This window comes from Theobroma cacao, chromosome 8, assembly GCF_000208745.1.
Source record: "Theobroma cacao cultivar B97-61/B2 chromosome 8, Criollo_cocoa_genome_V2, whole genome shotgun sequence".
Classification (NCBI taxonomy): domain Eukaryota; kingdom Viridiplantae; phylum Streptophyta; class Magnoliopsida; order Malvales; family Malvaceae; genus Theobroma; species Theobroma cacao.
The window spans coordinates 16,850,582-16,864,603 of NC_030857.1; the positions used below are offsets into that span (position 1 = coordinate 16,850,582).

General features: G+C 31.4%; 1 protein-coding gene across 1 annotated transcript; it reads right to left on the minus strand.

The window, feature by feature from the left end:
- LOC18592975 lies at positions 18-4,120 on the minus strand. Its single transcript, XM_007019959.2, has 2 exons — positions 3,938-4,120; positions 18-473 (listed from the first exon to the last, which is right to left on the minus strand). The coding sequence occupies exons 1-2, from the start codon at positions 4,011-4,013 to the stop codon at positions 250-252; spliced, it is 300 nt and encodes a 99-aa protein (XP_007020021.1). The 5' UTR covers positions 4,014-4,120; the 3' UTR covers positions 18-249.

The following is a 14,022-nucleotide window of genomic DNA, read 5'->3' on the forward strand; positions in this document are numbered from 1 at the left end:
GGATTCAAATTTAAATGATAAAAGAACTACCTTTGCAATCCAAATTGGAGCATCAAATATTATTATCAAATGCAGAATATTACCAATCCTAGATTCCCATGATCAACAGTGAACAGACACCAGTCAGAAATGCTAAACACCAAAACTGTGCAATATCATGAAATCAAACCAATTCAAAAGTTGATTAAAACGGCATCCTGACTTCCGGGTTGCTTCTATTATTGCAGCCATGAAGGTAAGCTTCAGAATTTAGCCAGATGCAGTCTTTTTCTGCTGGAAAATGACAGCATAAACAGGAAGACCGACGCCAATGCTGAAGGCTGTAAAAACACCAAGAGACATCTTCAGCTTCTGATGTTTCATCCTGTCCAAATTGTACATGTGCTTAGCATGAAGGTAGTATGGTTCATCATGGCCATGCGCATGGCCTCCACCCATCCTCTTCACTCCAGTTGAATGAAACCCTCTATTGGCTGCCAGAACAACCAAAAAAGTTCTGTAAGTTTATAGGCATTAGTACCAAAAGCATAGTTCCAACAAAAAATAACAGCATAAAGCCTGAAGTCATGAACAGTTTATTGCAACGTTTGAAAGTTCTGGAATATGCCAAGAAGCAGAAGAAACAAAGACAAACTCAAAATGGCCGCTAGGACTGAACCACCAGAGTGCACCATGAGGTGTTGCTATTTTGCTAAAGTGCAGATGCCATCCGAGATATGACTTTAATTTCAGATTTAATATAGTATCACCAACAATACAGAAAAGGTGTTTGCACATGAAGAAACAAGATCAAATGCATTTTAAACAACCATGTGCCACCTAAGACAACTCTCATATGCTACATAATGGAGCTGTTAAGGTTCTTTTTACATTACCCGAGCGTTAAATAGCAAAGCAATCACAGATTTTTGCAAGGTGTTTATAACTCCAAACTCATGGCCATTAGATTCTCAATCTATAACCAAGTTGCAAAATTAGCTTCCAAGTCTAAGTTCTTTAAGATACTCATTCAAACCCAAAAAATTTGCAAATTTAGCTTCCAGTCATACTCCAAGATCAATGGAATCATGTTTCACTCCTAGACGGAAAGCTTGCACCTAGAAGTCATGCAGTTTACTCTGCATTAATATAGAAGTCAAAGAACTCAGGAGTTTATAGCAACCACATGCAACAGCAGAAACCTCTTTGGCTCTTCCAAAGAGGCTATTTCGTAACTGAGAAATATTAGCACTGATCAGAACCAGTGGACCTTCAGTACAAAAGAAGGCAATGAGAAAGGGGAAATTTCTTGTCCTCGTTTCAGTTAGGAACAAAAATTCTAAAAAGAAAAAACTATACAGTTAGAGAAGAACATGGTTCATCCAGTCATTCACTCATCCTTCTACTCACTTCTTCATTTTTAACTTTTCTTCAACCTATCCCACTTTAATTATTGCTTGTACAAATCTTCACAAACATATTTAACTCACAAAGCTTTTATGTACATATAAAAACAAACCTTATTGACAGGAGGTTTCAAGAGGTACACATAATAATAAGAATGTTAGTAATATAGATTATAGACATAAGTAATATACTTCAAGACATGGATGAGCAGATGCAGACAACTATTTCCAAAGTTTTAGCACAAAGAAATAGTATGGACATCCATGCACTTTATGCCATAAGCCTATGATTTGAAAGCTACATCAAGAAAAAACATCCTTGTAGATGCTATGGAGTGTAAAAAAAACACACTACTGAGTCTAAATATGAAACAATTACACAAACTGGAAAAGGGGAAAACATCTCAAGATTATAGAGTCAAGCAAATGTCATGCATGAGAATGTCCTACATTCATTTGTGGAGGAAGGAACTATAAGTATTTAATTCAACTAGAGAGTGCTGACTGCATCTAGTGGCCAAAATAAAATAAAGTAGTTTGCCACTACGAAAGGTTTCAAACATTTAAAGGTAGCATAGCATGCTATGATGCACCACCCTATACACAGGATACAAGAACGACATAATACAGATACAGCAACAAGGCAATTTTTAAAAAATTAGGACACGGCACAGCAAGGATACAGCAATGAAAAATATATAAATATATTTTATTTAATCCAATACCATATATAAATCATTTTTATTTTTACTATTTCCTTTAGGCTTTATCCAAAAACAGAAAATGAGAAACCTTCTCCTTTAAAATCTTTTAAGCAATTAAACTAATTTTTTATTATGAGTGTTGATCTTAAATAGCTTTATTCCCTCAAAAAATAATTAAATATTTTTTAAATTATCTCAAGGCTCAAACCCATATAATTATTAGTTAGGCAAGAGCCCAAGAGATAATCCTTTGCTCTTTGGGATAGACTACGACTAATTAAAATGGAATTTAGGTCAAACTGTTAGCTACTTATACAAGCCCAAGTTATAATCAAAGGGAATGCCCTAATTTCACTATTACTTCTTCAACTTATTTGGTGTCGCAGCAGCCTTTTCTTCTTCTCCATCTTCATTTTTGTTCTTCTTCTCCATCTTCATTTTTGTTCTTCTTCTCCATCTTCATTTTTGCCAGCTAGCGACGCAATAGACTTGGTTTCCCTCCCTCCTAATGGCCCGAAATGACTAGTCCATGTAATAGTGCTTCTGCCTTTATTTTTTGTTATTTTAATTTGTGATCTCAAATGTTTAGTTTAAGGCAGTGCCACCACCATCATGCTTCATCAGCAGCAAGTGTTTCTTTCTTTTTCTTGGTTGTGTTTTTTAATTCTAGTGCTGATTGCCATGTCTGATTAAATTATTATTATTTATTATTTATTTGCTATATCCAGCCATGTATAATATGTATCCCAGCATATCGGAGACAAGCCCATGTCGGACATGGACACAACACTGATACGAAGGTGGTTGAGGTGTGTCTATGCTCCATAGGTAACATGCCATGCAAGAGAGGAAGGTCATGCGAATGCAAAATACGAAAGCATCTCAACACTTAACAACCGAGAAAAAAAAACTTTCGCTATATCATTTGAACAAAAAATTCAGCAAGTAAAAGACCCCGGAATTTCCACATAGCCATATAATTTCAAAAAGAGCCGTTTTAAAAAGTATTAACAAAGGCTAGGCCACTAGGGTTTACATATTCAATTCAAAGAAATGACACAGCAACAACCCACAAAGCTTTATTAGAATTACAAGCCAAAAAAAATTACCAAAACCAAATTCAAAGGCATCCAACTCAAAATGATTATCATGAATGCGGTGTTGCCCAAAACATTATTCACATGGATTACAAGCTTTGATTTGTTAAGACTACAACTGGCATTCCATATAGAACAAGATAACACAGTTTCATACTAATTAGCACAACAATGATATAGCATTTTCAGAGGTTCTTTAAACTAAAATCTATAAGCCAATGTCAATTCACAGGAGATAGAAATGAGCAGAACCACATAGCAATTCACAAATGATGTCCAAACCTATTAAATAACTCCCTTACGCAATTATTTACAGAGTGCTCATATGCAATCAATACCTATTTGCTAGCAGTTCTACCCTTGTAAAACACAAAAAGTTTGATTCGGCTCTTGACCTAAAAGATGGGTTTTCAGAGTCAATCAACCCAATCAAAACTCAACCATTTTAAAGTGTATACATGATAAGAAAATCATATGATTCGTTTGGTTCAACAACGAACCAATAAAAACAAATCATCAACACAAGGAATAACAATAAAAAAATTACAAAAAATACCCATCAAGTAGATCTACATAAATAGAATCATAAACCCTCTATCTGCCGCTAAAAATAAAGAATTCCTAATACCCAGATGCTCATTTTCCCTTCTTTTCCTCTATTTTCTCAGCCACCAAAAAGAAAAAACTTAATTATATATATATATATATATATATATTTTAAAAAGAATAAAATCCTCACTGGGTCGCTAACCTGACTTGGAGAGAAGTGATTGAGAGGACGAGGTTAGTAGCTTTGAAGCCGATCTAAGCCCACCGTTCAACGCCATGGCTTTTCTTGTTTTTTTCACGGAGAAAATGAACTAAACAGCTGCTGTTTCCACAAATCGGAGGCTTTTTCCAATTCCACCAAGCCCCCCGCTGTTGCGTAGCATGCTTAAAACGTGTGGCTTCGTGCAAAGGGAATTACACACGTGTGAGTGGTTTGACTGGACTGGGCTGGACTGGGCTTGGCACTTTTGAAACCCGGTAAATAACAAGAAAAATTATCATGCGATTTTGAGATGAAATAAATTTAATTTTTTTTAAAACGTATTTTTTTAATTAAAATCATTAAAAATAAAATGATTAAAATATTTTTATTTTACTAAATTAATATTAATAATAAAATTTAAAAATTTAAAAAAATTCAATTTATTTTTAATAAAATTAGTTGAGTGTCAAATTTTAAATTTAAAGAGACAAATTTATTTTATCTCAAATCACAAGGTACTTTTTATATAATTTACTCATTTTATTATTGCTTTTAGGGTTTTTTGTTCTTGGCAAAGTAATTATGTCTGTTTAAAAAGATTTTAAACAGTATTTTTAAAATAATTTTAAGCATTATGTTTTCTAAAGATATATTAGTATCAATATCACTCAATTTTCTGATTTCCTTCAATGAGTTCAATCTTCAATCTTTTAAAAACTTATATTATATTTCTAAATTTGTTACCTATAGTTTATATCGAAAATGTTACTCTAATTTGAAGTTTGGTAGAGGAAAATAAAAGGAAATACCTATATGATTTTCATTTTTGGTAAAACAAATAAATGAGTTCTTAACATCTAAGCGATGACTATTTATTAGGTTAGGTCAAATCATGCAATTAGTTTTTTTATTTTAAATATTGGGTTTAATTTTTATATAATAATTTGTAAAAATCAAGCTTTTATATTTTTCAAAATTAACAATATTAATTCAATCATTAATAGTGTTTAAATTCTTTCATTATGTATATTGATGTGACATTTAACTGAGTTGACTTATTATGTTCTTGTTAATATGTTGATAAATATGATGATATGATAATAATGACGTGGTATATTTTACAAATGATGCAATACTAATGTTGATATGATACTAAAGTCATATTGGGTAAGAGTTGACGTGACATTGACCAATTGATGAGGTGAAATTTTAAAATATTAGATTGCAAAGTGACAATTGACATTTAAACATTAAAATGTTTCACATTTTAAAAAAGACATTAAAGCATTTCTATCGTTGATTTCTTCATTGCTCGTGGCTTGGACCTCGATTTATCATCATAAAAGGTTTTGATCAAATGCTATATCAACATATATAATCGTAAAGTTTTAACGTCGTTAACGATTATATTGATATTGTTCAATTTTTTCAAATTATCATACATAGACTAAATTCAAGACTTTGATAGAGTATAGAGACTAATTGTGTAATTTGGTTATTTAATTATTTATATTTTCTTTAAAAGGGGAAAAAAGTTACATGGAGATTTAGAATCATTTTATAATTATGTAATTTTGATTTTAATTTATAATGTAAAATTTAATTTTATGTATACATACACAATTTACGCTTACGTATAATAAAAGTTACTTTTATATAATATATATATATATATATATATATATATTTCTGATTAATGCTAATTACAAAATTGTATTTTCATAAAATAATATTCTAAATGTTGTTTAGCTATTGACGAAAAGTTAAAAAGTGTTTCAATGTCTAATTTAAGCAAAACATGTAATAATTGACCAATTGATGTCAAGAAAATCCCAATCTATCATCATTACGATGCTAATATATAAGTTAAATAGCATAAAAGTTAACTTAATAAAAAGCTTGTCAACTTAAATAGCATTATTATAATGAGCAAACTTAAGAGGGCGATGTTATGCTTATATAAAAGTTAATTCAAGATTCAAATTCTAGTGAAGAAAGGAGATTAAAACCTAATTTATTTGTAAACTAGATTAGCTAATTTAATTTAAGGATTACAATTTAAAATTAGCTACAAGGTAGCAATTTAGAAGCCATGCTAAAAAGAAAGAGCACTTGAGACAAAATAAATATGAAATTTTTCCATGATTTGCTTGTAAATCAATTTTCAAACCTGCAAAGCTCAACTTTTATGAAATTGATAACAAATTTGAGAACACTAACCAAATTAATTCTTATTATTTTAATTATAACAAATAACTTTAGGCCTAATAACAATATGGACATGTCACAACATAATAAAACATAAAAATATCAAACAAAATATTATTGTAGCTAGGGTGCCACATAGTTTCCATAATATATTTGTAATTCAGTAAGACTATTTTTTGAAAATAATAAACTAAACAAATTTGTAGGTGTTCCACTATAAGCAAACAACAAAATAACAAATATATATATATATATATATATATAACTAGAAAGAAAATTTTTAAGTTCCTATTTAACATTTTTTTCCTTTTCATGGTTTTTATCTATTGGGTTTTTCTATATAAATATGTAAATAATATGAAAATAAAACATAATAATATCGTACTCGTCGTAGCTTAAGGAACTTTTTCTTGAAAATATATTTTCTCAACTGTTTACTAATGCATGCATAATATTTTCTTGCTTGAGTCTAGTTATACAACTCATAATGCCAAAATTTATTTTGTTTTCATCTACCACTACTGCATTTTTCATAATTATTCTATTTATATATATACCATCTTTTTTGTGATTTTTTTAATTGATAATACCATTGACCTACAAATATAAAAATAATAATTTAACTATTAATATAGTTGTTAACAAAAAACCTATTAACAGTTTAAAACTTAAAATTCTTATTTTATAATTTAAAAATGCTCAAGATATGAGTACAAGTGTATCAGTTAGAAGCATCTTACCATTATTGTGCCATTTTTTTGGTTCATAAACATAATGAACAGCTTTACTTGTTTGTTCTTCCTGCACGTGAGTTGCTTGTGAGTGTTTGTGTTATATATAAAAAATAACTTACATAATAAAATAAAACAATTTCTTTGCAAAAGCTAATTTTTTACTTATCAAACATGAGTTCAAAGAACAATAATAATCATTAATTTCTTTACAAAAGCTAATTTTTACCTACTATAAGACAAATTTAATAAAAAAATTATCTAATTTAAAGAGAAAGTCAAAGATAATATTTAATGAACTAAGCTACATTGACCTTAAATAGATAACATTAACTCTTTAACCTAATAAATTTTGACCTTATTTTGAACCTGTTAAACTCTACCTATTTTTCTATAGAATTGTCATTATCCCAAAAGAAACCAAAGAATCATCCTTCACGTGTACCTATACCAACAGTATCATGTTCTTTACAGCAACCCAAAGAGCCACCTTCGACACTAACCCACCTTGTCTAATGACTTTTCTACCACAACTCTTATTTAAAGTATTTTATTTTTGTTAAACCACATACAAATTTGCTATCATTGAATTAGTATTTAATCTTGAAATATAACTTACTTAATCTTGTAATCGGGTATGGGTTCCTTTTCCTTATCCTCTTTTACTTGACTAGGATGAAAAGATTGTTTTTGTCGAGAGGTGGGCATACTTTTTGGTTGAATTTTATTTTCCCTCACGGAACAGCTTTCCAATTCTATCCTCCATTCTTTCAACGTGCAATTAAATGGTTTCATATGTCATTTTTCTAGCTTAATCAGCAACTGTATAAGCACAAAGTGAATTGGGATGTGTGACATTAATGTCACTTTTGACAAAGTTAAAGATACGATGTTTCATATTTCTCAATGAGCAGAAGTGTATCACTTAGAAACATCTCAAAATGATTGTACCATTTTTTAGTTCATAATCATAATGAACAACTTTAGCTGTTTGCTTTTCCTAATGAAATGGTTATGAAGATATGGGAATGAGAAGGAAGATTTATGGAGAAGACTTGTTGTAGTGAAAAATGACTATGATCTACGTGCCTTGTTACCCAAAGACTTGTAAATACTCTAAAATGTGAAAAAATGTAATTTCTCATCTATTGCTTACTGATAAATTTTTCATGTAAGTTAAAGCTAATTTGGAAGTTATTGTAGGTGATGGATCTTCTATCTCATACTAGCATGATGCATGGTTGAAAAATTTGACTTTGAAAGTTGAGTTTCCAAGATTATATGCTTTAGCATTACATAAAGACGAAAAATTATGTAAGTTTGGTTAATGGACAGATGATGGTTGACAATGGCAACTTGAACTCAGAAGGCAACTCTTTGGATGAGAATTTGAGCAATGGACAAGATTATGGCGCTATTTGAGAGAATATACTTTGGGTGAGGGTTTTAAGGATGGAATTACATGGAAGGCTACACCAACTAGCATGTTCTCTTCCAAGTCCTTTTGTAAATTGCTTCAAATTCATATTTTGAATGTGATAAACTTTAGAGAAGAATATGGCTTGGGTTCACTCCATTTAGGGTTGAGATTTTTTTATGACAATTGATGTGAGAAAAATTTACAGTCAAAATGGAGTTGTTGAAACAATAGTTAATTAGTGATGATCAAGCTAATTGTGTGTTATGTGTTAATTGGTCTGAATTTGTTACTCATCTATTTTTTTCACGTCATGAGTTTTGGAAATTGTGGTGTTTGTGGTTCTTTGATTAGGGATTAAGTTGGGTAAAACATTGCTGTCAAAAATTTTTTTTTTAGCTTGGATAACTACGAGGTTTAATGATGAAAAGAAGAAAATATGGATGATGGTGTTGTATGTTATATCTTGGTCCATATGGTTATTTTGGAATGATATTGTATTTAATGGAAAAGAATGGGATATTAGACAAGTTTATGATTTGATGAAACTTCGAATAGTTGTTTGTAGCAAAGCTAAATGGCTAGAATTAACAATTTTTGTTGATGATGTCATTAGAAATCAGACTTTGGTTTGTTTTGTATAAAAATTGGATAAAATCAGCAAAGATATTATTTGGGTGGGGCCTCAAACAGGTTGGATTAAATTTAATGTTGATGAGGCATCAGCTGGTAATCTAAGTAAGACAAAAATTGAAGAATTTTACAAAACGATAATGGTGAAATACTCATGAATTTTTCTAAAAATGTGAGAAAATGTGATGCCAATCATGTAAAGATTTTGGTCATTCGTGAAGCTTTTTCACTATTCGTCAGATACTTCAAAAATTCACAACTTGAATTGTGGGTTGAAAGCGATTCACTTAATGTAGTGACATGGACATGTAATGCTGATAATGCATCTCGGAATTTTAGATAGTACATGATGCAAATTGAATGGTTTCAAAAATATTTAATCTCATGGAGGGTGACACATTTTACGGGAGGCAAATTCTAAGGCTGATGAGTTGACCAAACAAGGTGTGCTAAGGGAGGCAGATCATATTCAATATAATGGACTGTAAGAGTTATGGATGATATAGATTACTTGATTTGTAAAGTATGAGTGAAGTAGGTTTCAATTGATTTGAAATTCAAAGCTGATTATTTTTGGATGAGAAACACATACATGGTTACAAATTATTCCCGTAGACAACATTTGAGACTAGATTTGATGTCTAAGCATGCACATATTTGATTGTCCTATGTTGGATTTATCCCAACATGTTCCAAAGTTTAGTTTGTGCATTGAATTGACAACATGATTTTTTTAGAAATGATTTTTTGGATAGTGTTTTATTAAAAGGATTTCACATTTATACATGGTGTGGATATCTTTGTGAGCAGATTTTTCATTAATGCTTGGATATCCCTACATCCATGCTTTTTGTTCCTAAAGTTTATGCATTATATTTATTCATTTGTGTATTTTAATTTCCTTATATTAATAAGACCAAAGTATTTTTCTTGGGCATCTAACAATAAAATTACGTAATTCTAAAAAAAAAAGTAATCAATATTAAGGGTTAACTATTTTTGAGAAAATTGTGAGAAATAACCATATTCATAAGTTTAATTCAAAAATGGCCCTTACAATAATTTTAACTGTTTTTATTTAATTTTTGGCATGACTTGACAACAATGCCCTTTAAATAATTTTAAGCAAAGTAAATGGTCTAGATTTTCTCTATTTGGACATCTAGAAAAAAATTCTAAAATTACTGTATATTTGGTCATCCAGCTCTCTCTCGCCATCCCAATTTTTGTCACTTGTCAAATACTGTTTATCTCACCATCTAGCTTTCTTTCGCCATCTTGAAGAGCAGAGATAACATCAAAATATATGTTTTGGGTCGTTGGGTTTATTGATTTATATTCATAAAATAGAATCTCAAAAGTTCAAAGGTTGAAATTGATTAGACATGTCTATAAATTAGAGATCTGTATGACCTTGGCAACTTAAACTTAGCTACTGTGAGTAGGCAAATCAATTAGTTATTAAGCATTGCGTCACTGGTTTCTAGGCAGAGGAGAAAATAAGGTTTTTAGGCATTGGTGGTAACATTTGTAGGTATTGCAAGATTGATATTTAGGCATTGCGTCATTGGTTTATAGGCATTGCGAGACAAGCTTTCAAGCATTGTATGACTAGGTTGTAGGCATTACTTAACTGGGTTGTAAGGATTACGTGATTGGGTTATAGGGATTGTGAGACTGACTTGATGGCATTGCACGATTAGTTTGTTAGCCACTGTGTGACTAGTTTGTTAGGCATTGTGTTACAAATTAATTAAAGCTTATGATGATGCAATTATTTTTTGATAAATTGATCGATTGTGACACTTATATTATGTTAAATTTCAGTGGCATGTTAAATGTGAAACTTATGATTATGTACGGTGGTCATTGGTCAATGACACTTATAAGGGTGGTGAGACACAAGTGAGGGATGTTGGGAGTGAATTGTCATTTTTGAGCTTGATGAAGCTAGTTGAAGATGTTGTTGAGGTAAACTCACAAAGTCACGAAATCGAGCTACATGCATTGCTCAATCATGCCACAAGGGTTTCATGCCTAGTTATCAAGGACGATAAAGATTTAGTGATAGTTAAGAAATGAAATGTAAATATTATGCCACATGAACAAAATGTCCAACTTAGTAATCACCTAAATCAGATAATACTACTTCAAACAAACCACATTATTCATTCCCTAACGAACAACAATGGCAATCACCATTGATGTATGCACATGAGTTTGAGTATCTTGGTACACACATAAGGTGTCTGCAAATGTCGTCTGCACAATTCTGATCAGAATATGCATCAAATGAAATTCTTTGTTTTTGCCAACAAATGCAATCGTCGCTTGGGAATGCAGCGGGTCCATTGCCATTCGTAAACGACACTGTGATGGTCGTGAGTAATGACGATACATTTGATCAAATAGACGCTGATTGTGAAAAGGATGACATTGCTTATTGGAATGATGAGATGGACGATGATTGTGAAGACGATAACGTTGGTAGGCATGATGATTATTCAGAGGAGAATATAGGTGAGGATAATGACATTCTGAATTGCAATCATGCAAATAGTAGTACAAAACATGCCACAACTGTTGTGTTGAAAAATGTTTTGTGCGATGATCATACCACAACTATTGTCTTAAAAGATGTTGAGTATGATGACCCTGTTTATGACAACCTCATTACTGGTGATAATGTCTTAGAAGATGTTGAATATAATGTATTTATGACAACCTCATCATTGGTGACAATGGGATTTGTTCGTCCAATAACAATGATCAGGAAAAGATAAATGCAAGGGTATCTCGTCAATAAATTATTATGAGGGCAGCTATGATATCCTTCCAAACAGTTGCCACCGAGGAGTCCAGATCAAGTGGTGACCACTTATATCACGAAAAAGTGTTTCCATCCAAGGCTGAATTGAAACGAGCTTTGAGCATGAGGCATTAAAAGTGTATTTTGAGATTAGTGTTAAAAAGTCATGTCACGCTCATTTTAAGGTTGCTTATAAAGATAAGGCATGCAAGTTCGCCAAACGTGCAACAAAGTTGCTTGAAGGAGATTATTGGCAAGTTCGCACCTTCCACAAGTTACACACATGTACTGTTGATGGTTTGCAAGGTAGGTACCAAACAACGAGCGCAAGGTTAATTGGTGAGCTTATGTCCCATAGGCTACAAGAAAATAATGTAACACCATTGAGACCTAAGGAAATAATGAAAGAGATGAATGGTAAGTGGGGATTGTAACTATTGTATGGTAAGTTCTAGCAAGTGAAAGAGTATGCGAAGAGTCATTCCAACTCCTACCCTCATATTATCATATGTTGGAACTTGAAAATCCCGATATAGTCACAGTTGTGCCTACGGATCAAGAACAACGATTCAAATATTGTTTCTAGGTGTGCAGGGCATGTATTCGAGGGTTTAGGGTTGTAATGCAGCCTGTTACTGATATCGATGCAACACATCTGAAAGATAGATTTTAGGGATTCTGTTTGTTGTTGTCTACAAAGATTCAAATGAGTAGATATATCTATTTGCATTTGGCATTGACCATGTTAAGGATGAAGAGTCATGGTCATGGTTTCTTTCCCAATTGCGTCGTGCAATTGGTTGTCCTGAAAATGCAATGTTCATTTCTGATTAGTATCTTAGCATTAAGAATGTAATTGAGAAAGTGTACCACGATACGCATCATGGTCTATACAATTACCACTTGGAGAAAAATGTAAAAAATAAGTTTAAGTGTGAAGATGTTGTATCGATTTTCACCTTTGTAGTCAACTGCTATGTTAGTGCTTAGGATCTGTGGTAGATGTAAGCATTTGTGAATGAAATCCCTTTAAATGTAGCAAGATATATGATAGAAAGAATGAAAACAACTTCCTTAGGATTTAAGACCAATCTATCATAAGGAAACATCTTTTTCTCTTTAGTTAAGAAGAAAGGAGTTTGAAGTAGTAGGTACCAAGTTGATTAGAACAAGAGCAAAGATCAAGGTACTTTTTTTAGAAGTATCCAAAAAATGGGTCATAAGCTTGAGGTAGATGAGTCTATCAAGTCTATTCAAGGTAGCCCAGTTCTTCCTACCCTTGAAACTCTTGCCACTCCTCCATCTAAAGTAAGTTAAGATCCTATTTTGAATGATATGATGTTTAATCTATTGATAATAATTGATGGAAAACTGACTAAGCAAAATGAGAGAATTATAAAAATGGAAAAGATGTTACAAAATGTTGAGAATCTTATTCTTAAAGAAGATGCAACTGACAAGGCACAAAAAACGAAATCAATAAAATAAGAAAGAGAGGAGATTGTACAATAGCAAACTTAGTGTAAAGGCAAGGCAGTAGTCATTTGTTCCGTATCTAGGAAACATTCTGGTAGAGGCAAGAAGATTAGAGGCTGATGATTATGTTTGATTATTTTTATTTTTTTATGTTTTTATGATGATGATTATGAATTGATTATTTTGTTGATTTACTATCATGGCTTGTGGTATGCTTATGGTTATTGGATTTATTATTATATTGACTACTTTGGTTTTGAGAAAAATTCTCTCTCTATTTCTCATCACTATTTCTTAATTAGTTTTAATAAATAATGTATCATAATTAAGCTTGATAAAAATATCAATGTTGCTCACATTGTATATGATTTCATTGACCTCATTTTCCTCTATATATTCTTTAAAAATCATGTATATGTGCAAAAACATTAACACTAAAAAATAAAATTGTTTTGGTTCAAACAATGGGTAAAATGTTACAAAATATCAATGTCACCTCCATAAGCTACAAAATTTAACATTTCTAATTTTGTGTATCACTTTTTGAACCACTAATTATAACTTGACCAAATTCAAAAAGTGATAATCACAAATTACCTTAAACTTGTAATTATAATTTTTGGTACAAACCAAGCAGCTTTGTCTACTCTGATACCATACTAATCCTAAAAGATACTTGCTAGTGCAATACCATATCAACTAATCACGCAATGTCATATCATTAACTAGTCACGCAATATCATATCATTAACTAGTCATGCAATGACTACAAACCATTCACACAATCCGTAAGTCACGCAATGCCATATGA